Raw genomic sequence first — 26733 nt, 5'->3', positions numbered from 1 at the left:
TGACAGTCAATGCATTTCTAGAACTTCTGTGGACCTGTTACAACCCATTACAGTCGAAATATTGGTTTATGAAAAATTAATAAAGCCAATGGAAAATGGAACCCAGCATCTGCATTAGCTGTTCACACCAAAAGAATCAGGCAGAATTAATTATGCCGTATGCTACAATCTAATGAGTTTTTCATTAAACAGTATACCATTACGGAGACTGAACAAGGATTATTCAGAGAATAATGCCAAAGGCTGTTTTTTTTTTATTTATTTTTTTATTTTTTGGAGGAGATTAAATTAGTTAATGGGTTTTACATTTAAACCCAACGCAGAGGTTAATCGATGTACGCTTACCATTATATTAAACCCAGTGTCGTTTTAAAAACAGGAACACCCCAATATCACTGATATTTCCTCTGGGGGAAAAAAAAGATGAGTCTATTTGTGTGTTTCTAGTGTTTGTTTGATAGACATATGATATTGTAAAGACCTTCTGAATTAATTTTGTCATTTTTGAAAACCGTTTTCACCAGCTGAAATATTCTATTTGCTTTCAGCCCACGGGTGTGCGTGTGTGTGTTTGCGGTGTGGGAAGCTTGTTTAAACAAATGTATCTGATTTTTCTTTGGGAGATTCAAAGTGGAAGTACATTTTCTGCTCTTACCAAAAGAGTGGGGTCAGGAGTTTAAACCTAAACTGGGATGGGAAGGGGACTCTGGATGAATCTCTACCCCCATTCCACAAATACTTCGGTTCCCCCTAAAATACAGCTCTGTACTAGCAAGTGAAATAGAAGAGGGGTCCCAAGGGAAAGCCATCTAGGGGGGTTTGGGGCTTCTGCAGCATCTCAGAGGTTCTTATCCCTAGGAAGAAGAGAGAAAGAGTGAAACAGGGAGAGAGGAAGAGAGAAAGAGAGAGGGAGAGAGAGAAAGGCAGTCTGGGTGATTTGCAGAGACTTGTAAACTCCACACATGTTAGCTGAAGTGCAATTTCTCATTTGTTTCCTTCATAATAGATTACAAGCTAAAATGTCTTTACGAGATGCAAGATGAATGTAGTTGAAGGGGTCTCACATCTCAGTTCCAGGGAGGAGTGTCCTCTCCCCATCCCCCTTTGAGGCCCCGCCACAAGGCGATTTGGGGCCCACACCCATGCAGCCCCATCTCCTGATTCCTCAAAAGAAGCCAGACACCTGTCTTGTGACATGAAATTTCCCCAGTGTAAATGTTGGCAATTAATTCCCAACCTTAAAATGCTCTCCGTTCATTGTTATGTGTAGCATTCTGAGGCCACACCGCACAGTTCAGCAGCCGTCAACGTGCTTCCCCATTCTTCAAGGAACAGTGGGACAAAAGTAGTCCCAAAGTGCTGTATTTGGGGATTCAAAGTCATAGTAATATAATAATACTGTATGTTCTTTTATATATATTATTCAGTAATAATTCTTATTACTGGGGCCACTTACTATCCACGATTTGTCAAATCCTTCCGTGTAGCAGATCTGATCCTTTCAATTCTCAGTGAAGTAGGGTTTTTTTGTCCCTATTTTACAGATGTGAAAACCAAGTCTGGGATGTTAAGGGACTTGCAGAAGATCAAAGAAACTTACACTTAGTGAGGCCAGAACACAAAACTAAGCGTTAAAACTCTCAAAGCTCATGCTTTTTCAGCTGCACTGTGAGACCTTGAGAGTTCACCCTTTCTCCGCCCTCTGTGTTTCTTTCCTCCCTGTCTTACTGAGATCTTGCAAGTGGGATTTTCTTATCTATAGAAGATACATCCTGCCCAGAGGCTTCCTTGGTTGGATTTAAAACCCTATCACAGATTCTTAAATGTGATCATGAGGTTCTAGCAAACATTTTTAGCCTGGAAGAGTCAGGTGTTTCCAGCCAGAAGGCAACTGTGGAACTGTTTGATGTGGCTTTAGTGCAAATGGGGTAGATTTATCACCCCACTGTTGGAGAGGATGTTTCAACACCTTAAGACCTAGGATCACCATTAATAAGCAGATGGAGCTTCGTTAGTGAGTCTGAGCTCTGGAGTCGCACCAAGCTGGCTCAGATTTGTTTGGTCTCCTATTTTTCTCTCTCTGGGCCTTACTTTCCGTGTGGGTTTGATAAGAAAAATTTTTAAAAAATCATAGTGTGTGCACGGCATACCTGGTTCAATACCTGAAACTCAGTGGCATCATTAAGTGTAGCTGTACTTGACTTCGCTTAAGCATTTTACTATTGTTAGCAGCCTAGGGCATCCCCTGGGAGCTGATTAGAAATGCAGATTCTCATGACCCACTGCAGATGAGAATATGCATTGTAAAATCGTCCCCAGGTGATTCAGCACCCCTTAGAATGTTAGAAGCAAGGCTCTATCTAAAGTTGCCCTGACCTAAATACTAAGGGCCATAACCCTGAAGGCCAAATACCTTAGGAGAGAAAAGTGTTTCCATTGTTTTCATTATGGTTACCTTGCTGGCCTTCCACAAATATCTTACAGGACAATTTTTTTCTTGTTGTTTTATTGTCGTGAACAGCAATGAATCAGAAAGAAAATTTTGGCGAGCATTCAAAGAATATGTCTTTAAATTTGGGGGGTTGATTGTTTTTAACAAAAATGAAATAAAGTTAAATTTTAGAAAGTACTGATCGAATGATATTCTCTGAAGTAGTCAGTGACAGCTTGCCAGGGAGGGACTAATGCAGTCCCTTTGGTGTCTTCCAAACAGAAAGGGGACATTAGAACAGGGGTCAGCAAACCTTTCCTGTAAAGGTCTGGAGAGTGAATATTTTAGCCTTTGTGGGCAATAAGGTGTCTGCTGTAACTTCTCAGCTCTGTCTTGCAGGATAAAAACAGTCATAAGTAACACGTAAAGGAACAAGTGTGGCTGTATTCCAAGAACACTTTCTTGATAGATACTGAAATTTGAATTTTATGTGATTTTTCACTTTGTCACCAAATGTTGTCCTATACTATGGATTGCTTTTCAACCATATAAAAATGTAAAAAAAACATTCTTAGATCACAGTCCATCCAAAAACAGTGCTAGGCTGGATTTGGCCAAAAGGCTCTAGTTTGCCCCCACCTGATTTAGAAGATGAGCCTTAAATCCACGGGTCCAGGAATCTGGTTGGTTTGACTTGCATTCAGCACTATAAGATTTCTACCTGTGTGACCTTGGGCAAAACTCTCTATGTCTCAGTATCCTCATCTATTAAATAGATGTAATGATAGTACCTGTCTTACAGGAGGCATAGTAGGGGATAATAATCCAAGCATCAAGTGGGTTTGCTTAGTACTTATCGGGTATTTGATAAGTAACTTTTGGAATCGCTACCACTGATGTGTTTATTATTATCATATTGCGTCAATTGAATATTTTCTGTAAAAACCACTCTTAGCCGGAATTTTGGTGGCAGAAAAATAAGAGCAGTTCAAGTAAGTCGTTGAGTTTTTTAATCACAGATAATCAGGGAGGAAGTTGTGCAGAGATCTTCATAGTGTTCCTGGAACTTTTTTCGTTTTTGTTTTTGTTTTTTCGGTACAGTCTGAAATTATGTCAAAAAGAAAAGTGAAAAGAAAAAAAAAAGAAGAGATCATGTATTTCTTTTTAATTATTATGAAAATCCAAACTTGTATAATAAATTGGAGTGAGAGATTATTTATACTGTATACAGATTCACTTCAGGGCTCCTTTAACTATGGAAGTCCCCTGGTTCAATTAAAACATGATTCACTTTATAAGACTGAATTATACAGACAGCATTTTCTGCAACATCTGTGCCTAAATGCAAATACCTCAGTATTTAAAGTTGGGCCATAACCCTTCAGAGAGGCTCATCTTTCAGGCATGTATAAAAGCATTAAGTATTAGCTGTGAAAATACTCTTACATGGATTAGCTGAATGCTGGTCTATGTTGAAAAATGCATAACTAAAGGGGCGCCTGAGCAGCTCAGTCTGTTAAGTGTCCAACTTCAGCTCAGGTCAAGATGTCGAGGTTCATGAGTTCTGGCCCCTCATTGGGCTCTGTGCTGACAGCTCAGAGCCTGGAGCCTGCTTCGGATTCTGTGTCTCCCTCTCTCTCTGCCCCTTGCCTGCTTGTACTCTGTCTCTCAAAAATAAATAAGCATTAAGGGGCGCCTGGGTGGCGCAGTCGGTTAAGCGTCCGACTTCAGCCAGGTCACGATCTCGCGGTCCGTGAGTTCGAGCCCCGCGTCAGGCTCTGGGCTGATGGCTCGGAGCCTGGAGCCTGTTTCCGATTCTGTGTCTCCCTCTGTCTCTGCCCCTCCCCCGTTCATGCTCTGTCTCTCTCTGTCCCAAAAAAAATAAATAAACGTTGAAAAAAAATTTTTTTAAGTAAATAAGCATTAAAAACAATTTTTTAATGCATAACTGAGGTGGGGGGAAAGGTATCTACAGCTCAGGGGGACTTTGGATAAATGTGTTGATTGGAGGCAATAACCTCCATGGGCCGGGACCACATGGCTCCCTCCCAGACCTCTATATCTAGCATCTAAGTTTGGTGCTTGAATGGCCCTCACGTAGTACAGAGCCTCACTGATCCTCAGGGCAGAGCTCCCATGAGGCAGGCAGGTGTATTAGTGTGTTGGGGTTGCCATGCCAAGGCACCACTGACTGGGTGGCTTGAACAACAGAAATTTATTTTCTCACAGTTCTAGAGGCAAGAGGTTCAAGATCAACGGGTGCTCAGAGTTGGTTTCTTCCAAGGCCTCTCTCCTTGGCTGGTAGATGGCCATCATCTCCCCAAATCCTCACATGGTCTGTGTCCTAATGTACTCTTCTTATAAGGACATCGGTGACACAGGATTAGGGTCTACCTTAATTTTAATCTAATTACTTCTGTAAAGAGCCTATCTCCAAATACAGTCACGTCCTGAGGTCCTGGGGGTTAGGACTAAACTGTATGAATTTGGAGGGAACACTCTTCAGTCCATAAAAGTAAGGCAGAAATGAGAATGTCTTCATCTGGATGGGAAGTCAAGTGTGGCCTCCCTAGGATTATGCTGTTGGTGGCTTTGCATACCTTCTTTAGCAGCCCACCTCCAAAGAGTTTGACAGATTAGTTAGGACTGGGTGTTGTTACTCTTTGTTCGAAATGCCAAAAAAGCAGAGACAAAAGTTGTCAGCATACAAAACGCAAAGATAAAAAATAAATAGGCTCTATCTCTTTGCCCACACAAGTTCTCAGACCAGATATGTTCAGCCATTTTTACTTTTTATTCCTACACCTGTGGAAGATGCCCTTAGGCCCGGATTATTCCAAGTGCATCCACGGAGCAGGAGAATCACCTGGGTTGCTGATCAGAAGTGCAGATTTCTGACCAGCCGAGTGGCGTTCCCTGGGAGTGGTGCCTTTGAAGGCACACGACTTAACATTCTTCCCAGGGGATTCCTAAAGTCTCCCAGGCTTGGAAAACCTCCCGTTTGAGGAAGGCAAGCACTCACAGCACTGAGGTTTGGGGGACTGGCACTCCATTGTTGCTCCAAGGGTGGTCCCCTGACAACAGGCGACACTGTTGAAAATGCAACCCTGGAAGTAGGACCTGGTCTTCTGTGTTTAAAAAATCCCCTAGGTGGTTTTGATGACGCAGGTGATTATAAGAACCAGCGGGGGACTGAGGGCAGGGCATGACTGCCAGTCACCTTCTTAAAGTACCCCTCCTATGAAAAGGACCTTTGCGGGTTCCTCTTTCAGTGAACTATCTCTTTGTCACCCGCTCAGAGCTAGTTTTTTCAATTAGGACCAATGTTTTCCTGTTTATATATTTTTAAGTTTATTTATTTATTTTGAGGGGCAGAGAGGGGGGAGAGAGTGGGGGAGGGGCAGAGAGAGAGAGAGAGAGAGAGAGAGAATGAGTCCCAAGCAGGCTCCATGCTGAAGCTCGGGGCTCAACCTCACGAACCATGAGATCTTGACCTGAGCTGAAACCAAGAGTCAGCCTCTTAACCAACCCAGCCACCCAGGCGTCCCTCCTATTTGTATTCTAATTTAAGACAATGCTTAAAAACTCCTTCTGTGACAATGGAAGTAAGGAGTCACTGATAAAATGAGTAATGTTCTAGAAGTCTAGATAGCTTGTTTCTCACCTGGAATTTGCCTCTGACTGATGATAAGTCTTTTCATAAACGACATCCTTGTTCTGTGCCATTTTTCCCGTCTCTAAAGAGGGAATAATACTACCTGACACCTGTTATTAGGGAGGAATAAATGCAGTGTAAAAATTTTTTTGGCAAATATTGAATAAAGGCTTCCTTTTTTGTGTAGAAAATGAAAGTATTGTTTTTAGCTGTAATTACTATAACTATAGTAATACATTTTTAGTTATGACTGCAGTATATAACAAAAATATGGAATAACCAGTTTGCCAGTCAAAATGGTCATGCTTAATAAAAATTATGCCAAAATTACTTTTAAACTTTATTGATCTCAGCGAAGCAAAGTAAATAACCATGGTGTCTAAGGTTTTGGGGGTCAATTCAGACTCATTCCTTTGTTCACTTTCTTGTATATGTATTTGTTCCTGAACCTATGAGTACGAAAACAGACAGTGTGTTGTTCTTTTGAAGGATGCATGAGGCTTAGTAGGTGTGGCCCCAGAACCCACACAGTGTCCGGCAAGCGGTAGATGTCAATACGTGCCCACCCAATTAATGACCATCCTTGCAAGCCACCTTTCCTTAGCTGAGCTCTAGAGACAGAGAAGCTCTATACTGGTCTCCTGTGTTCATTCACCATTTGCCAGCGGGGCTTTCCTCTTAGCCCTCTTTCCAGAGTCACTAGGCTAAGTGACATTGGAAAGCAGGATCCTAGCAAAGGGTTCCGTTTTCAAGTGACTCAGGATTAGCACAGAGATGCTTGTGGAGGTTCAGACAGCACATGAGACTCTCAGAACCTTCCACAGTAGGTTGTCCCCAATCCCCATTGGCTCTTGGAAGATTAATGAAGTGTTGTTGTTATCTTTGTGTCTTTAATTTTTTGTTTGTTTGTTTTTATTTCGGTAGAGATAGGAGCAGCTCTCCAAACATTCTAGCTCATCTGCACCTCGAAGCTAGAGAAGTGAGCCGCTCCAAGTTGCTAAGCAGTTGAGGTTGACATGTTCTTTGACAAGCAGTTTCTCTGACATGATTTTTTCCTTCTTTCTTCTTTCTTTCCTTTTTTTTTTTTTTTTTTTTCTTTTTGTGGAATTCAGAAAATGCAGGAAGGGCCTAGTCATTCACACTGGGCTACTTGGAACTCTGCCTATTTGGTGCTAAAATGGAAGGGCAGACTTTCAAAACAGCCTCTCTTCTCTACCTTGCCCTCATCCATTCTAATTGTACTTCTTGGGAGTGCAACATGGCTGCCTGTCCGAAAGTCTGTAGTTCCTCTCATCAGGTTCCCCCGCTCCCCACCGCCCGCCTCTAAGCCTAGGTCCCAGGATCCATGGGGCTGAAAAACGACTGAGACATGATTCTTGGCCTCTTGGAGTTCGTAGCATCCATGGTCAGACACTCATGAGATAGATCAGTACAACAATCTAGAAAAGCAGAGGAAGGAAACTGAACTTGGCAAGTAGAGGCAAGTAGATCCGGTTTCTAGGAGGCGAAGCCGGAGCAGAGTCCATAAGGGGGAGAAGAAGCAGCCTCTGTAAAGGCAGAGGTGTGAAAATGCACCTTTGTTCCAGCTGGTTTGACTCCAATTTCCTCACCTAAGAGTTGGCAGCAGAGTAGAAAGTTTAGATGCTTCCCCTTCCCTGTCTGTGATAGGAATTACCCCTCTGAGACTTCTCCATGTCCCTCGAGGGGCCAAGAATGATCCCCACAGCTGTGGGAGTCTTCAGGTAAGAAGAAAGGGCTGGGTTTCCTACCTGAGACACAGACCTTGGCTCACTGTCTGTCAGCTGGAGGGTTCCGAATCCTGCCGGAGTGGCCCTGTAGATATGCTGGAATCTTGGATGCTGATGATGGTGGCATCACTGAGTATGACAGTCAAAGGCTCTGATTATTCCAAAGTGTCGGTCTGCCATGTGGAGCCAGTTCCTTCCTGCCAGGCACAGAACGAGGCTGCTTAGATTTCATATTAATCTGAGTCAACCTTAAAGGAACCAGAGAAGAGGAGGAAACAAGTGAATCCCGTAGACAGACAGGTTTATAACTCACTCCTTATGGACTTTAGGCACGCACATCCCCAGCTATAAACAAGGGGCAAAAGCAGGCTCCCTCAGGAAAGATTGGTTGGACAAAGCACTATTTTTATCAAAGAATCTAGAAGTGTCTTTACAAATATAATAATTTAATCATACTCATCAATCCTTCTGAAGGTCAGGTATTTTGCTACGGGCTGGGAATAGTTGAGAATGGTTTGGCTCTGACCCAGGGGAGGCTCCCTGTGACTAAGACCAATATGTAAATGAAAAGTTGCAGCACAAGCGTGACAAAGGACTGACTAGGGAGATTTTTCTAAGTGTGATGGGAGTATAGAATGGGGAATGACCCATTAACTCCTGGGGACAGGGAAAAGGAGAGGAGATTTTAAGTGACACAGTTGGAATTGGGGTGGGGTCTACATAAAATTAAACGTGAAATTCCCAGAATTCCTCCCTAGATGACATAAAGAGGTCAGTTTCATACGGTAGAACCTAACAGACGGAGCAGGAATGGCATGGATGTTTCATCCGTCCACCAACTGATTAAATGGTAGCAACTGCCTAGAAGCTGTGTTAAGAACGATTCTGAGGATTCCAGAATAGGAAAGGATACTGTGGAAATTGATGAACGGTCTGTCCTAGGTAGGGAATGATGTCCAGTGGTAGAAATTGAACACAGTTGCCATCTTTAAATTCTAAGGAGGAAAGCCCTCCTTCCTCTCCTCCCACAAAAGCCTGGATGTTAGAGTAAAATTGCTTTATAAGCAAAGGCACAGAAGTCTGAAAAGTACAGGATGTCACCATGGTGGCTGACAGTTCATGCTTAAATGGAGGTAAAAGGTCTATGTTGGGGGGATGGGGCATGGGTGGAAAATGCAGTGCAAGAGGTTCATTGAAAGCTGTATCACAAGGTGCCTTGAATGACCTTGTAAACACGCTTCATGCTGCCACATTGTACCTTATTATCTATTTGACTTACTTTTTGAAACCAACACACATGACCCACCCCCCACCCCCCCCACCCCCCAAAATGCATGGAGGTTACAATGTTCTTCTCTGCCTCTTTGTTTTTGTTTAATTCAAAGCATTCTCTCAAGAAAAGGTCACAGACTACTAAGAGAACATACAATAAATACTTTGCAAATTAGAGGATGTTTTTTAGGTAAAATAAAAACCAAGTCCTGTGACAGTATGGGTTTTGTTTTACAAAGGTCAGAATTATTGCATAAAGAATTGTTTTTTTTTTTTTTCACTACCAAGAGGACGTCCAAAGAAGTTATTTCAATCCAGTTTCTCAGAATCTACAGCATAAGAGCATTAGGAAAGCTTCATTATGCCCTGCCAGGATTTAGCTTTCTAGAGGGAATCTGTGTTGTGTCCCAATGGGATTCTGTAAATTGCATTGAGAGTGTTGAAAATTGACCCTAAGGTTTTGACTGCACAATACCGCAATGTCCTTCTGGATATATTTTTGCTACAACTGTGCTATGTTTCTTTTGAAACCACGGCCCGCCAAGAAACTTCAGATCTCATTTTGAAAAGTGGTTTTTAACCAGAGGTGGATAGGAGAGACCCATGGAATTTCTCACGGGTCCCACCCTAGAAGGTGCTGATGTGGCAGCCATGGGTGTATCCTATAGAGATGTTACTGTGTATCTAAGGTTCTAGCAATAAGCAAGAACACAGAGATGGATGCGTCTGCAAAGTCAAACTCCGTACTCATTGATAAAGAAGAGCGGGGGTCAGGGCATGTCCTTCGGGTGCGTAGCCCATCCTGTTGGTTGATTTTGGACCCCATGCCCCAAAGATCTGGTGTTCGGTTTGTCTGCTGTTAATTGCCATACTATGCCAGTTTCTTGCCCAAACCAGAAGGACTTGCTGAGGAGAAATCAGACCATGTGAATGAAGTCCCCGCTTATATGTTGGGTTAAGTTTTTTTTGTTTTTTTGGTTTTTTTTTTTGTTTTTTTGTTTTTTTTTTTAATAAACTAGAAAGAACCATCACTTCAGCAAAGTCTGATCATGACTCAGGCCCAACCAGACTCTGAATACATTCACTGCCAGGAGAAGGTCAGTCACTCATACCCAGACTTTTGTGGGGGGCTCTTCTCCGGCTGTAAGTGTAGGATACCAGGGTAAGCGTCAGAAGGATCAGGGGACATTTCTTCAGATGGTCCATGGGCTGCTTCTCCTTGTCAAAGAATGGATGGATGTGGCTGAGCCAGTGAAGGGGGAAGGGATTGTAATAGAGCTTTGCTTTACCTGGAAATCATGTACAAAACACAGGGAAACACAGGGAACAGAGGGTAGAAGTGGCTCTGCAGAAGTCTTCTCAGCCCTCCTCATGGGATCCGTGCATCCTGGCTCCACACCTGAAGGATGGTGGAGTGGAGGTCATGGACCTGTGTTTCGTTTTTCACTTCAGGAAAGATGGCGGCCTCTTAATGGTTCACATGGCAATCCCTCTCTGCTTGGCAAACCCCCACTCACGCTGCAAGTTTTAACTATACTTCCTTTGACCCTGGGAAAGATACTTTAGGATTCTACAGCCCCTTCGTGAGCAAGGGGTGGCAAGTCTCCAAGCATATGTAGGTGAGCTCACAGTAAGGCAGGCTTCTTCTCATGGGGGAAGCCTTCCAGCTGTGGCGATAGGTAGCGGATCCAAAACCAAATGGAGGCACTGCCCTTGCCCAGCCAGGCAAGTGAACAGAAAACACAGGAGCCCATTTCCATCGTCAGTAATGGGCTGACTGTTCCTCAGACGTGTCTCTCATCCTTTTCAAAGTCTCCGAGTGTGAGCTTTGCAGCAGCAGGAGAACGGATTTGATACCCTGAGGATTCCTGACCCTGCTCATCCTCAGAGTGGGTGGATGTTCAAAACACATCATAGATTGAGGAGATATCTCCAGATTCCACCGTGCTTCCCCGCTGTAAAATTCCATTGTGCCAGGAGAAGCCCGGTGCCCTTTGCATTAAATCAGGCAGAGGACAGTCAGCTCTGAATTGCAGGCTTGGTGAGACAGCTCTCCCACTGGAAGCCTGAGAGCTTTTGGGAACAAGTGGGAAACCACAGAAGCCAAAGACTGTCTCACCTCAAGCCCAGCGTGGGCCCCCAGATGGGTCACTTGGAAGGTGAAAGTTACATTCATTGCCTCCCTGCTGCACTTCTGTTCTTCCCCTGAAGAATGAATTCAGAAGGTCTAAAGTGTGGGGGAGGAAAAGTTTTCTCCAAACAAAGCCCTGCACATGCTGACCCTTTGCTAAGTGATGATTAGGTGGCAACCCCTGTGTTGGGCGCATCTCTAGCCATACGATTCACGACCCTTCCTGGAGGTAGGTATATTCACCCCATTTTCCAGATGGGAATCCCAAGGCACAGAGTGGTACAGTAACTTGCCAAGATCACACAGCTAAGTGGTGTCTGAGCCAGGCTTATCGTCTACTTCCCTCTGATAATTCTTAGGCTCCCTCTAAGTATGCCACACTGCCACCATCACTGATCTGAAGGCGGGTCCTGGGGCCTGCCAGACCCCACTACGCAAAGCCCAGATGACAAGGAGTGACGTTTTCTTGGAGGGCTGGGGAGGGTGGGCTTCCGAGTCCCTTTGGCTGAGATGGGGCTTCCGTGGGTGTTCCCACGATGGGCACGGGGATGTGGCTATGTGTTCCTGTCTCTGCCTTTCTTGTTTGCGTTGCCGTGAACTCTCAGGTGCAGTGTGCCTGTTCCCCAACCAGATGCCATCTGTCTCTCTCTCATAGGTACGGTGCTGTTGTGCCAGGCAAACCAGGAGGGATCTTCCATGTACAGTGCCCCCAGTTCACTTGTATATACTTCCGCAAGTAAGCCCACTGTTGTGGCTCTCTTCCTGTTTTGTGACATAAATCTGAGTCCAATCACCCTCCCTGCCATGTAAGTTCCCCTCCCCTCCCTCTCTGCTCCACGCTCCCTTTGGCTCTCCACAAGGTGAAGTTGGTTCCCATAAGCATGTCTCTGTGTTCCCTGTCGCCTTAGCATCTAATTCCTTCACTCATTACATCTGAATGCTCACTTCCCAGATGCCCCAGTCATCCTTTGTTAAGACCTGTCAGGATCAGGTCCAGTGGATGGGACATGGGGCATTCGTTCCGGGGGGGGCGGGGGGGGGAAGGCGCATGATGGTGGGGGGAGGGGGGGTCTAAAGCTCACTGCCTGCCTTCTATCCCAGCTTTGCAAATTAACATGAAAATAATGGATGTATGTAAAATACGCAGGCCATCCAAGCGACACCCTCCCCTAACAACAGGTGCTTGGATGTCACTCCCCAGCACCATTTTCTCACTGGAAAACAGCGACTTGTTTGCAAGGCTGTTCTGCCCTTTGCTGTGCGATTCTATTGAGCAGGGGGAGGAGAGAGAAGAATGTGGTTCTCCCCCATGTAACTGGGTGGGGGAAATGGCAATTAAAGCTACTTTAATAGATATGAATGTGGCCATCAAGTGGGGAGAAGGCCAAAAAGTAAATATGGAAGGTAGGTCACAATGTTGGTGTGGAAGAACCAAGGATTTCTCTGCCTGGGATGGATGCTCAGGGTAGAGAATGCCCCACCCCCACCCCAGTTCCTAGAACAGGTTGAAGAATCACAGTTCTCATGGATTCCATCATGGTTACCCGAGCTGGTTTGCTTCTCCTCAAAAAGACCCCTGGCCACAGCTGAGACTTTCTCATGTATTTCATGGGTGATGAAATCCCCTTAACTGCCAAACAGGTCCTCTTTGGGATCAGTGCTCAAAAGTGAGTGTGGGGACAGGGGAAGGTGGGCTGCTAGAAGCCAGTTAGAGAAGAGGGATGGTGGAAAGCAGAGGCAAGAGGCACACAATGATCATGTGAAGATGAGACAGAGAGGAGTCCTCCCAGAGTGCCAGTCAAGCATCTCAATTCCCGAAGGCTCACAAAAACCCAACTCTTTGCTGTGGGGCACAGGTTAGAAGCAGTCACCCGGAGCCAGAAACATGCCTGTGACAAACCTGAGAGTTTCTGAAGGCACCAGGTTGTAGGGGAAGCCTGTGTTCCTCCCAACCAGCCTCGTATCTTCAATAGCAGTGTGGGCACTCATTAAATTCAGGGTATCTTTCTGTGTCCCTGAGATACAAGAATCTAAACATACTGGCAAGAAGTGGTTATTTCTAAATGTATGGAAGTTGCCCCCTTTGGGCAGTGTAAATGTGTGTGCATGTATCTCATAGAATTAGGACTCTAGTACACATTTTCACATGTGAACCATGTTTCATCCTTGAAGTCTGCACCAGGTAGGTATTATAATGTTTGTTTTACAGCGGAGGAGTGGAGGGCACCACGACGGAGTGATGCCAGGATCACACAGACACAATGTGGTAGATCGGTTTTTGGAGCCTGGGAAATTATTCAGCGTTTGACTGCTTTTGTGACTCCCTTGGACCCTAAATATCATCATCATTCCATTGTCCCTATCTCCCACCTCCTCTATAAATGTTTTCAGAAGGAACGTTGGTGATTCAAAACTTACCGTGGTTGGATTCCAGAGTGTTGGTTTGTTTTGTTTTTTGTAACATCATTGTCCTATAGAACTAAGATGAAATGTTCCTTATCTGCACTGTCCAGTACGTGGACTCGTGGAACACAGGCATTGAATTTTTTATTTAATTAAATTTTAATTAATGTTAGTCTAATTAGCCACATGGGGCTAATGGCTACCATATTGGAAAGCATGGCTTTCAGTGATCATATGAAATACACATTTCCGCTTCAGTTCCCTGTTCAGAAGTGAACAAAACAAATGAATTCCAAGTTGGCTGGTTTGAATTGGTAGGTCTTCTAAGGCAGCTTTAGGGAAATTGTGTGTCATAAATGTCAAACATGGAAAGATGTCACAAATTCTTCATATTTAAAGTGGGGGAATTATACAGAGGAAACAATGTCATCTGAAGCAGGGGTCGGCAAACTGCAGCCTAGGGGCCAAATCCAACCCACAGCCCGCAGCCTGTTTTTGTAAAGCTTGTGAACTATGAACGAGTCTTAGATTTTTCAACAGATTATAGAAACAAAACAAAAGCATAAGACAACGTGTGACAGAGACAGAGATGGTCCGTGAAGCCTGACATATTGTCTTTCTAGCACTTTACAGAAAAGGTGTGTTGATCTCAGATATAAAGGGTCCGTTTAATTATTGAAAATACAAAATGGTAATATCACTTCACGGTGTATACATTTTTTTTCCTGACTTTAGAAGTAAAAATTTATAATAATGATAGAAACTATATAATGTGTGTCCAATACCCTTCACTTTTAAATTGCATAATCAATCATAGTACCTACACATTTTTCATCCTATTATTTTCATTTATTATCATGTCATGTGCACTTTCTGAAAATATGTTAATGGCCTCATAATATTCTATCATTTCATGATATTATATTTTAATCTGCCCCCCCCCTTCAGGGTTGGGCACTTAGGTTGGTTAGGAATTTTTCAGAAATATTAAAGAAATGTCCTTGTACAGAGTAGTGCTAAGGAAACAACCACTAATAAATAGCTGCTCCTCCTACCCTATAACAAAGCCAAAACTAATTTCTTACAATAAGAATCTTCACTTGTCTATCCCTTAAGCAACAGTACCCAGACAGACAAGCTCGGTTAGTGTTTCGTAAGGACAGACAACTACATGAGCCTTCTGCTTCCCCACGTGGGTCACCAGGGGGACTGTAGATTATTTCCATCTTGAGGCCACAGTCCCGAATACCAAGATAATCCATTCCTCCCTGAGACACATTGCTCAGGTCCTCTGCTTTAGTTGTCCAAGTGAGCCACACCTTTGAGGACTCGACTGTGTGCAAGTCGTCTGGCTTCTGTATAACATCTGGATTTTCTCTTCCAGATTAAGGTGAAGGCTCTAGAGCAAATTCACACCCTATGTTCTATAAACAAAATCCTGCTAGCATGTAAAGGGCCATTTTTGCTTGCCCTCTGTCTCTCTATCTCTCTATGTCATACACACACACACACCAGGGGCATGCACATGGCCACATGAAGTTCATATCCTCTCTGGCTCTGACATACACATGGCCGAGAGCCACATCTCTTGTCTTTGGGGTCCGAATGGTGTGGCCTCTTTTTGTCTAAGAATCCATCCAGCCTTCTTCCCAAAAGCTGAGGGTCCCTTACTTCTCAGGAGTCTTATAGGAGACACCTGCTTTTTAACCTGAAAATGTATATATTTCTCATGGCTATCTAAGAATTGTACTCTTGAAGAAAGGTGTGTATAAATTACAGTTTGGTAAATTGGATCCTATGTGTTCACTGGTTTCCATGATTACTCCTGAGTTTGTGGTGTTTTTCCCCCCATGGATCTTTAACTGGCCTTGGATGTTTTAGACTTAAATTGCCCCTCTGCCTAGCCAAATAGCTAATCATCTGTAAATAACACCCTTAAATGCAGTAGGGGAGATGGTTTTTAAAGGAACCCTGCTGAATTCCTCTGTAATGAAAATAATTCCTACTTGAGGTTATCTGTTTTTTAAGATGCACTTTTGCATAATGGGTTTTCCACCTACTTAAGTGAATCATCCTAATATGACCCAGGCCGTGAAAGCATTTAGAGAGAGATTTCCACTCATGGCTCTGTGTCATTAGAACCTAATCCTACAGATTCTTCCCATTCTTCCTAACTGATCCCAGTTTTTCCTCCTCATCCTGACCTTTATCCTGGTGTGAAAACCCAATTCAAGTTGTATCATGAAACATCACACATTCTCTCACATGTTCTGATGATCCAGACTGTAAAGTGAGCCTCCTTTCTGGCAGACAAATGAAGTCAAGGCAGAAACTCCTGAAAATTAGGGAAGATCACCTTGTACCAAGTGGAAAACATTTAATATTAATATTTTTGTCTTAAAACATTAACTTTTCATCAAGTAAATTAAAGGAATTCAGTGAGCTGATTTGTTAGTTCTGAACGAATTTTAATTAATTTAATTGCCTTGTGGTTGCTTTGCGTAGCCCACAACCAACCCCTCAACTACGAGGTTTGTTGAAAGCGGGGGCAGGGCTGGTGGGCTTGCTCACTGCCCACGCAGCCCTGGGGCCAGTGGTCTGGAGGCTCCTGCCTCGGGGAGCGTCACCAGCTTTATGATCAGTGCTGTTTGCATACAGCGCCTGCATACTATCCGAAATGACTCTGGGCAAAAATAGGAAAGGAGAGAAACTGTCACCTCTCTTCCAAATTAGAACATTACCTCCCCTTTTTATTATTTGAAATATCAAGAGGTAGATCCAAGGTTTCATAAGTGGCAAAGTCACTTTCTCATTTGGATTAGCAAAGCCAGCTGTCACGGGCCCTTATTTCTATAAGAAGTAGTAGGTCAATGTTACCCACTTTGTTTTTTTTCTTTACAATTTCATGAATAGATTTTAAATGACAAATGTGATGTGTGCTCACTGTAATTGGAGAAGCATGCTAATAAACAGTCACACTCATATATGTGTGGAATTATGTGGTAATAATATCCCCATTTTTTCCCAAAACATACAACGTGAAAGCAACCCTCTGTTGGTTGCCTGGAAAATCTCTTAACAGGTTTTCTCCATAATAGGATGCAAAGAAGGACAAACACACATGGAATGGAGGTGTTAGTTGTTTGCTTTTCTACGGAGGGGACTGTACACATACATATTATGGGCACATTACACGTATTAATCATATTTTGTGACTACCTCCCATTCAGCTGTCTGGCTGTTTTCATGCTGTCCCATGTGTGAATGCTCATTGAGCAGTTCTCTGGCCACAGTCATTCCACACACCACTTCTGCCTGCAGCAAATATCCTCACATGTGCCCTGACATACAAGTGCTTCTGATCCCACATCCAGCTTCCCAAACCTGGGATTGGTGGTTCCATCCCAACATTCTTTTTTTTTTTTTGAATTTATTTATTTATTCTTTAATTTACATCCAAGTTAGTTAGCATACAGTGCAACAATGATTTCACAAATAGATTCCTTACCCATGTGGCCCATCCCCCCTCCCACAGCCCCTCCAGTAACCCTCTGTTCTCCATATTTAAGAGTCTCTTATGTTTTGTCCCCCTCCCTGTTTTTATATCATTTTTGCTTCACTTCCCTTATGTTCATCTGTTTTGTCTCTTAAAGTCCTCATATGAGTGAAGTCTTATGGTATTTGTCTTTCTCTAATTTCACTTAGCATAATACCCTCTATTTCCATCCATGTAGTTGCAAATGGCAAGATTTCATTCTTTTTGATTGCCAAGTAATACTCCATTGTATAAATATACCACGTCTTCTTTTTTAAATTTTTTTTTAACATTTATTTATTTTTGAGAGAGAGAGAGAATGAGAGAGAGAGAGGAGGGGACAGAGAGAGGGGAGACACAGAATCTGAAGGAGGCTCCAGGCTCTGAGCTGTCAGCACAGAGCCTGATGTGGGGCTTGAACTCACCACGAGATCATGACCTCAGCCGAAGTCAGGCACTCAACCCACTGAGCCACCCAGGTGCCCCATATACCACATCTTCTTTATCCATTCATCATCGATGGACATTTGGGCTCTTTCCATACTTTGGCTATTGTTGATAGTACTGCTGTAAACATTGGGGTGTGTGTGTCCTTTCAAAACAGCACACCTGTATCCCTTGGATAAATACCTAGTAGTGCCATTGCTGGGTTGTAGGGTAGTTCTATTTTTAGCTTTTTGAGGAACCTCCATACTGTTTTCCAGAGTGACTGTACCAGCTTGCATTCCCACCAACAATGCAAAAGAGATCCTCTTTCTCCACATCCTCGCCAACATCTGTTGTTGCCTGAGTTGTTAATGTGAGCCATTCTGACGGGTATAAGGTGGTATCTCATTGTGGTTTTGATTTGTATTTCCCTGATGATGAGTGACGTTGAGCATTTTTTTCATGTGTCGGTTGGCTATCTGGATGTCTTCTTTGGAGAAGTGTTTATTCATGTCTTTTGCCCATTTCTTCACTGGATTATTTGTTTTTTGGGTGTTGAGTTTGATAAGTTCATTATAGATATCAGATACTAACCCTTTATTTGATACATCATTTGAAAATATCTTCTCTCATTCTGTCGGTTGCCTTTTAGTTTTGCTGATTGTTTCCTTCGCTGTGCAGAAGCTTTTTATTTTGATGAGGTCCCAGTAGTTCATTTTTGCTTTTGTTTCCCTTGTCTCTGGAGACATGTTGAGTAAGAAGTTGCTGCAGCCAAGATCAAAGAGGGTTTTGCCTGCTTTCTCCTCGAGGATTTTGATGACGTTCTGTCTTATATTTAGGTCTTTCATCCAGTTTGAGTTTATTTTTGTGTATGGTGTAAGAAAGTGGTCCAGGTTCATTCTTCTGCATGTTGCTGTCCAGTTTCCCCAGCACCACTTGCTGAAGAGACTGTCTTTATTTGATTGGATATTCTTTCCTGCTTTTTCAAAGATTGGTTGGCCATATGTTTGTGGGTCCATTTCTGGGTTCTCTATTCTGTTCCATTGATCTGAGTGTCTGTTCTTCTGCCAGTACCATATTGTCTTGCTGATTACAGCTTTGTAATACAGCTTGAAGTCTGGGATTGTGATGCCTCCTGCTTTGGTTTTCTTTTTCAGGATTGCTTTGGCTATTCAGGGTCTTTTCTGGTTCCATACAAATTTTAGGATTGTTTGTTATAGTTCTGTGAAGAATGCTGGTGTTTTTTGATAGGGATTGCATTGAATATGTAGATTGCTTTGGGTAGTATTGACATTTTAACAATATTTGTTCTTCCTATCCAGGAGCATGAAATATTTTTCCTTTGTATGTGTGTGTGTCTCCTTCAATTTCTTTCATAAGCTTTCTATAGTTTTCAGTGTATAGATTTTTCACCTCTTTGGTTAGATTTATTCCTAGGTATTTCATGGTTTTTTGTGCAATTGTAAATGGGATCAATTCCTTAATTTCTTTTTCTGTTGCTTCATTGTTGGTGTATAGGAATGCAATCGATTTCTGTGCATTGATTTTATATCCTGCCACATTGCTGAATTCATGGATCAGTTCCAAGAGTTTTTTGATGGAATCTTCTGGGTTTTCCATATAGAGTATTATGTCATCTGCAAAGAGTGAAAGTTTGACCTCCTCCTGGTCAATTTGGATGCCTTTTATTTCTTTGTGTTGTCTGATTGAAGAGGCTAAGACTTCCAATAATATATTGAATAACAGTGGCAAGAGTGGACATCCCTGTCTTGTTCTTGACCTTAGGGGGAAAGCTCTCGGTTTTTCCCCATTGAGGATGACATTAGCATTGGGTCTCTCGTATATAGCTTTTATTATCTCGAGGTATGATCCTTCTGTCTCTACATTCTTAAGAGTTTTTATCAAGAAAGGTGCTATATTTTGTCAAATGCTTTCTCTGCATCTATTGAGAGGATCATGTGGTTCTTCTCCTTTCTTTTATTGATGTGATGAATCACATTGATTGTTTTGCAGATATTGAACCAGCCCTGCATCCCAGGTATAAACCCCACTTGGTCGTGGTGAATAATATTTTTAATGTATTGTTGGATCTGGTTGGCTAATATTTTGTTCATTTTTGCATCCATGTTTATCAGGGAAATTAGTCTATAGCTCTCCATTTTAGTGGAGTCTGGTTTTGGAATCAAGGTAATACTGGCTTCATAGAAAGAGTTTGGAAGTTTTCCTTCCATTTCTAGTTTTTGGGACAGCTTCAAGAGAATAGGTGTTAACTCTTCCTTAAACGTTTGGTAGAATTCTCCTGGAAAGCCATCTGGCCCTGGACTCTTGTTTTGGGGGAGATTTTTGATTACTAATTCAATTTCTTTACTGGTTATGGGTCTGTTCAAATTTTCTGTTTCTTCCTGTTTGTTTTTGTAGCGTATATGTTTCTAGGAATTTGTCCATTTCTTGCTGATTGCCCATCCCATTGGCGTATAATTGCTCATAATATTCTCTTATTGTTTTTATTTCTGCTGTGTTGGTTGTGATGTCTCCTCTTTCATTCTTGATTTTACTTCTTTGGGTCCTTTCCTTTTTTTCCCCTTTATCCAACTGGCTAGTGGTTTATCCATTTTGATACTTTAAAAGAACGAGCTTCTCGTTTCATTGATCTGTTCTACTGTGTTTTTTTGGCTTCAGTTGCATTGATTTCTGCTCTAATCTTTATTATTCCCTGTCTTCTGCTGGTTTTGGGTTTTATTTGCTGTTCTTTTTCCACTTCTTTAAGGTGTAGGGTTAGGTTGTGTATCTGAGACCTTTCTCCCTTCTTAAGGAAGGCCTAGATTGCTATCTGCTTCCCTCCCTTATGACCACCTTTGCTGCATCCCAGAGGTTTTGGGCTGTGGTGTTATCATTTTCATTGACTTCCATGTACTTTTTAATTTCCTCTGTAACTTCTTGTTAGCCCATTCATTCTTTAGTAGAATGTTCTTCGGTCTCCAAGTATTTGTTACCTTTCCAAATTTTTTCTTGGGGTTGATTTTGAGTTTCATAGTGTTGTGGTCTGAAAATATGCACGGTATGATCTTGATCTTTTTGTACTTGTGGAGGGCTGATTTGTGTCCTAGTATGTGATCTATTCTGGAGAATGTTCCATGTGCACTGGAGAAGAATGTATATTCCGCTGCTTTAGGATAAAATATTCTGAATATATCTGTTAAGTCCCTCTGGTCCAGGGTGTCATTCAAAAACATCATTTCCTGATTAGATGATCTGTGGGGGTGTTGAAGTCCCCTACTATTACGGTATTATTATCAATGAGTTTCCTTATATTTGTGATTAATTTATATATTTGGGTGTTTTCACATTTGGAGCATAAATGGTTACAATTGTTAGGCCTTCTTGGTGGATAGACCCCTTAATTATGATATAAGGCCCTTCTTCATCTCTTGTTATAGTCTTTATTTTAAAGTCTCAATTGTCTGATATAAGTATGGCTATGCCAGCTTTTTTTCTCAACCATTAGCATGGTAGGTGGTTCTCCATCCCCTTACTGTCAATCTGAAGGTGTCTTTAGGTCTCAAGTGGGTCTCTTGTAAACAGCATATAGATGGATCTTGTTTTCTTATCCATTCTGGTTACCATATGTCTTTTGATTGGAGGATTTAGTCCATTGACTTTTAGAGTGAGTACTGAAAGATAGGAGTTTATTGCCATTATGTTTCTTGTAGAGTTGGAGTTTCTGTTGGTGTTCTCTGGTTCTTGCTATTCTGTTGCTTTTGGCATTTATGTATTTATATATTTATGTACGTATGTATGTATTTCTGTAATCTTGTCTCCCCTCTCAGAGAGTCCCCCTAAAATTTCTTGCAGGACTGGTTTAGTGGTCACAAACTCCTTAATTTTTGTTTGTCTGGGAAACTTTTAATCTCTCCTTCTATTTTGTTTTTTTTTTTTTTAATTTTTTTAAATGTTTATTTATTTTTGAGAGTGTGAGTGGGAGAGGAGCAAAGAGAGAGGGAGACACAGAATCTGAAGCAGGCTCCAGGCTCTGAGCTGTCAGCGCAGAGCCCGATGCAGGGCCAGAACTCATGAACCACGAGATCATGACCTGAGCTGAATTTGGATGCTTATCGACTGAGCCACCCAGGCGCCCCTCTCTCCTTCTATTTTGAATGACAGCCTTGCTGTATAAAGAATTATTGGCTTCATATTTTTCAATTCAGTTCATTGAATATATCCTGCCACTCTTTTCTGACCTGCCAAGCTTCTGTGGATAGGTCGGCTGCAAACCTGATATGTCTTCCCTTGTAGGTTAAGGACTTTTTTTTCCTTGCTGCTTTCATGATTCTTTCCTTGCCTGAGTATGTTGTGAATTTGACAATGCTATGCCTTACTGATGGTTGTTTTTTGTTGAATCTTCCGGGAGTCCTCTGTGCTTCCTGGATTGTGATGTCTGTGTCTTTCCCCAGGTTAGGAAAGTTTTCCAGTATGATTTTCTCACATAACCCTTGTACCCATTTTTGTGTCTTCATCTTCTGGGACCCCCTATGATTCTGATGTTGTTCCTTTTTAATAAGTCACTGATTTCTCTAATTCTTAAATCATGCTCTTTTGCCTTAGTTTCTCTCTTTTTTTCGCTTCATTATTCTCCATAAGGAGAGGCTGTTCTGCCTCATCCATCCTTGCCACTGTGGCATCCATTTGAGATTGCAGCTCAGTTATAGAATTTTTTATTTCATCCTGACTAGTTTTTACTTCTTTTATCTCTGCAGAGAAGGATTCTAATCTCTTTTCGACACTAGCTAGTATTCTTATTATCGTGATTCTAAATTCTGGTTCAGACATCTTGCTTGTATCCGTGTTGATTAAGACCCTGGCTGTCATTTCTTTTTGCTCTTTCTTTTGGTGTGAATTCCTTCATTTCATCATTCTGAAGGAAGAAAAGGAATTGATAAGGTAAAAAAAAAAGTTAAAATTAAAAAATTAAAAACAACACACACACACAAATCAAATAAATGATGCTAGATTCTAGGTGTGTTTTGGTCTGGTTATTGAAAGGAGCTTGATAGATTAAAGGGGGGGAGGAAAACTGGAAAATTTGAGAAAATGAATACAATGAAATAGAATAAAGTGAAATGATGGAAGTAAAATAGAATTTTAAAAATTTACAACAAAGTAAAAAAATATAGTAGAAAACAAAAATATTTTTAATAAGAATTGAAAATAAAAATTTTTTCTCTCTCTGTATTCAAGAAAAAGAAATGAAAAAAAAAGGAAATCGAATAGATGGACCAGCAAACAGACTGAAATACGATTGAAATTACTTCGGTTTCCCCTAGAAGTCAAACTATGAAACACTTTATAGTCAGTACACTAAAGCAGGCAGAGAGACTTGTGTTCCTGAAGAACGAGGTTGGACCGGTTGGGCGGGGCTTAGTGTAACGGCTCCGTTCTCCACTAGATGGCGCTGCCCAACTTACCGGGGTGGAGTGTTGTGACGCTTGTAGGTGTGTATGCGCATGCGCAGGAATAGTGACCATGGCGTCGCACAACTACCCAGTGTAGCAGTGTAGCTGCTCTCCCGACCAGCAATCACGCTCCGACCTTTGTCTCGGGCTTCCTCAGCTCCCGCTTTTACACTGTCCGTGACCAAGCCTTCAGGTTGCCGGGCGGCACCTCCCTCCTGAGTTTTATCTCCGTCGCGGCTGTGCTTCCCGATCCCTCCGAAGTGAGGGGTTGCTCAGATCGCCGCTCAGACCCGCTCAGATCCTCTGCGGGAGGGTCTCCCCGAGCAGTGGCGGGTGCCGGCCTCACCCGGGAACGTTCGCGGGACTCTGCTGCTGCCGTCGCCAGAGACTGCGGCTGGGCGCCAGCCCGCCCCAGGGAAGGTTCACGCGATCTCGTGTAGCGGCAGCGTTGGAGGGATCATGCAAAATCACAGCACGCATCCGGCCCCATGTTTCGCCCTTCCCACCAGAGCACCGCCAGGTATGGAGGCGAGGAGTTTCAGACTCTGCGCTCCCCGTTTACAGAGTCTTAACGGAATTTAAACCCTCTCCTTTCTCCTCCCTCCCTTTTTAGTTCAGTCCCTGCGGCTGTTTCCACTTTTCCTGTCTTTCCAGCTGCTTTTTTTTTTCTTTTTTTTTTTTTTTCCACGGCGGGGAGGTGTTTTTCCCAAATTCTTCCCTGTCTCTGTTCTCTCTGTGCAAACAAAAATAGCTCCCTGCCCTCTGCCGGCTTCTGTCTCCCCCAGCTCACCTCTCTGTGCCATGTACCTGCTGAGTTCTGTGGTTCAGGTTGTGCAGGTTGTGTTAATCCTCAAATCAGTGTTCTAGGTGTGCAGGATGGTTTAGTGTTGATCTTGCTGTATTTCATGGATGCAAGAAGCAAAAACAAAAACAAAAAAACTTCCATTCTGTTCCACCATCTTGGCTCCACCTGTGCTCTTTTTAATGTTGAAAATTGGTTGGGTGAAAAATCGCCTCTCAGTTTATTCTTGTTTCCATTTGCCTTTCTCCTCATGAGGAGCGTCAGATTCACCCCATTAATCATCTCGTGCACATTACCTCTTGTGGATTTCCAGTATACATCTGCCCCTTTCTCTTCTGGGTTCTTCTGATTTTATCTGTAATTCCCATTGAGAGAGAATTATTCATCAGGGAGAATAACCTAGGAATCGCACAGGTATTGCAAACATATTTCCTTTCTGGGGCATTGGATCTTGCTTAGGTTCCACTATATGTTATTAAATACATGGGCGACTATATCGGTATCATCTGCTAACAGCTTTAGATCCCACCTTAGGTTACAGAATCCGTGTCCGGTGTGGGTATTGTTCGGCACTCTTACTAGTTTTCTCAGGCTGCCATAACCAAATACTGTAGATTGGGGGAGCTTAGACAACAGAAATTTATTTTGTCATAGTTTTTGAGGCTGAAAATGTGAGATCAGGGTCCTAGCAAGGGTCATTCCTGATGACCCTTCTCTTTCTGGCTCATGAATGTTCACCTTTTCACTATGTCCTTACACGGCAGAGAGAGCAAGCCATCAGGTGTCGCTTATTATAAGGACACTAATCCCTTCATGAGGGCCCCACCTCATGATTTTATCTCAACCTAATTACCAACCAAAGGTCTCCTCCCTAAATAGCATCACTTTGGGAATTACACCTTCAACATACAACTTTTTGGGGGGAGGTGGGGGGGTGGGTACTATTTGGTCCATAGCAAGTACCAGAGATACCAGTTTTATTTGTCAACAGTCAGAGAAACATTTTCCAGCCTCAATCTGCGGGTGGTTCCATATGCTTATCAATGCAAACAAGTGCATTTTCGCACAGCGACATGGAAACCACAGATGAACTTTAGATCCATATGAGGAACAAATCCTAAAGGAAAAGGAAGATGGCTGGGTGACTGTTAACTCCCCCTGAAATTTTTACACCTGACCATAGTGGGGGGGTGGGGGGGGCAGAATCTGATACCACAGTCTCTGGATGCTAAATGTTATCAAAATGCAAAATCACTTCCTCATTTATTCACTTTTATGAAACTCAAGGGCAAGCAGTGGTAGCATGGTTTTAATTGATGTATTGATTGCAGATTTTATGGAAGTAATTGTGTGGAATTCATAAAGCAATGATTTAAGTGGCAGAAACATACATAAATCAGGCCTGCTCTCTTCTACTTTTAAGTAATTGATAGAACTTCCATTGGTTTCTGTAATTAAAGTAACAGCCTAAATTAATTTATGGCTTCCTCTTTCTTCTGCCCAACACAGAAAATGTCATTAGACTGAGTACAGTTGATGGAAAGTACACGTACGGGTCACTGTGATACTGACAAACTGGTTTAAAAACCCATGTGTTCTTTCTCTGTCTCTAGTATCTCAGCTTTGTGGGGCTCTGGAAAGGTCTTTACTAATATTTTCTGGAGGAATCACTTAAAAGGAAGAATAATCTGAGCCGGGATGAGGGTGACACAAGAGAGGGACTCGCTTCAGACAAAATTTAAAGAGGTGCCAAAAAAACTCAGTAGCCAAGATAAATAATATTCTAATGCAATATTTTTAAAAGTTGAAGTTAATGGAAAAATCAGCGATGAGCAAAATATCAAAATTTTCCGTGAAGGCAAGATGAGTATTATTGATTTTTTTTTTTTTAACCTTAGGGTCCCATATGCTCAGGATAGCACATCTTTTTTTAAAGTTTGAGAGTCTTTTCATCACGGATTTTTTTAATAAAAATTTAATTTTTTAAAAAATTACAGTGAAATATTTATTCTGATTACTGGAGCCACCTCCCCTTATATTTTGCACCAAGATGAGCACCTCACTGGCTTTAATCTTGTTCCAGCCCTGAACTAATAATAAAAAAATAATAGTAACAATACTAATATTGAGTAAGAGTTACTTTGCACTTACTATATGTCAGGCATTCAGCTAAGCTCTTCACATGAACCTTCTCCTTTAATCCTCACAAGAAAACTATGAAATCAGTGTGATTTTTATGTCCCTTTTCGTTTGAGAAAATTTAGGATTAGAAGGATTGAGAAATTTGTTTAAGATGCCCCAACCAGATCACCTTCAAACCCAGCCTAACTCCACCCCAAGCCTTCCATCTTTACTAGTGTCTAAATTTACCCACGCGTTCGGGGTGGGGGATGGAAGAGGCCACATGCTCCCCTCCTGGAAATGTCTGAGAAGGGAGTGGTCAAGTGCAGCTTCTAGGCAGCTGTCCAGCTTCAGCATTCAGGCCAACCTTGTGCTTCCTTTTTCCCATCCCTGGGTTGCTACAGAGACATTTCTTTCCCGTCCGATGCGTCTGGCCAGGGTTGGCAAAATTATTCTTCCAAAGGCCAGAGAGTAAATATTTCCAGCCTTATGGGCCGTCTGCTTTCTGTTGGCAAGTACTCAACTCTATCTATAGCTTGAAAGTAGCCACAGACGGTACCTAGATGAATAGGTCTGGCTGTGCTTCCATTAACCCTTTATTGACCAAAGCGGTCTTGGGGCCCCGTAGTTTACCAACCCCTTTGTTAGGCTAACATTCTTACCTGAAAGGGCAGGACACCAGGACTTGGGGAGGGAGAGAAAAAGGAACCTTCTTTTCAGTGTGTACCCCCTTGAGCTTTTTGCATTTTTGCCATTCTA

General features: G+C 42.5%; 1 protein-coding gene across 4 annotated transcripts in view; it reads left to right on the top strand.

Moving 5' to 3' along the window:
* RBFOX1 (RNA binding fox-1 homolog 1) overlaps positions 1–26733 on the top strand; it is a 348785-nt gene that overhangs the window by 254271 nt on the left and 67781 nt on the right. For 3 of the 4 annotated variants that reach the window (XM_047087515.1, XM_047087514.1, XM_047087516.1), the window contains one exon: positions 11893–11973. The exons of the other annotated variant lie outside the window; for it this stretch is intronic. In XM_047087515.1, coding sequence (XP_046943471.1) covers positions 11893–11973 — 81 coding nt within the window. The remainder of the gene's footprint in view (positions 1–11892; positions 11974–26733) is intronic. 4 annotated transcript variants of the gene reach the window in all.

This window comes from Lynx rufus, unplaced genomic scaffold, assembly GCF_022079265.1.
Source record: "Lynx rufus isolate CCGP_SWC_20201006 ecotype Redwood Valley unplaced genomic scaffold, mLynRuf1.p SCAF_23, whole genome shotgun sequence".
Taxonomy (NCBI): domain Eukaryota; kingdom Metazoa; phylum Chordata; class Mammalia; order Carnivora; family Felidae; genus Lynx; species Lynx rufus.
This window is presented reverse-complemented; position numbering and strand designations above follow the sequence as displayed.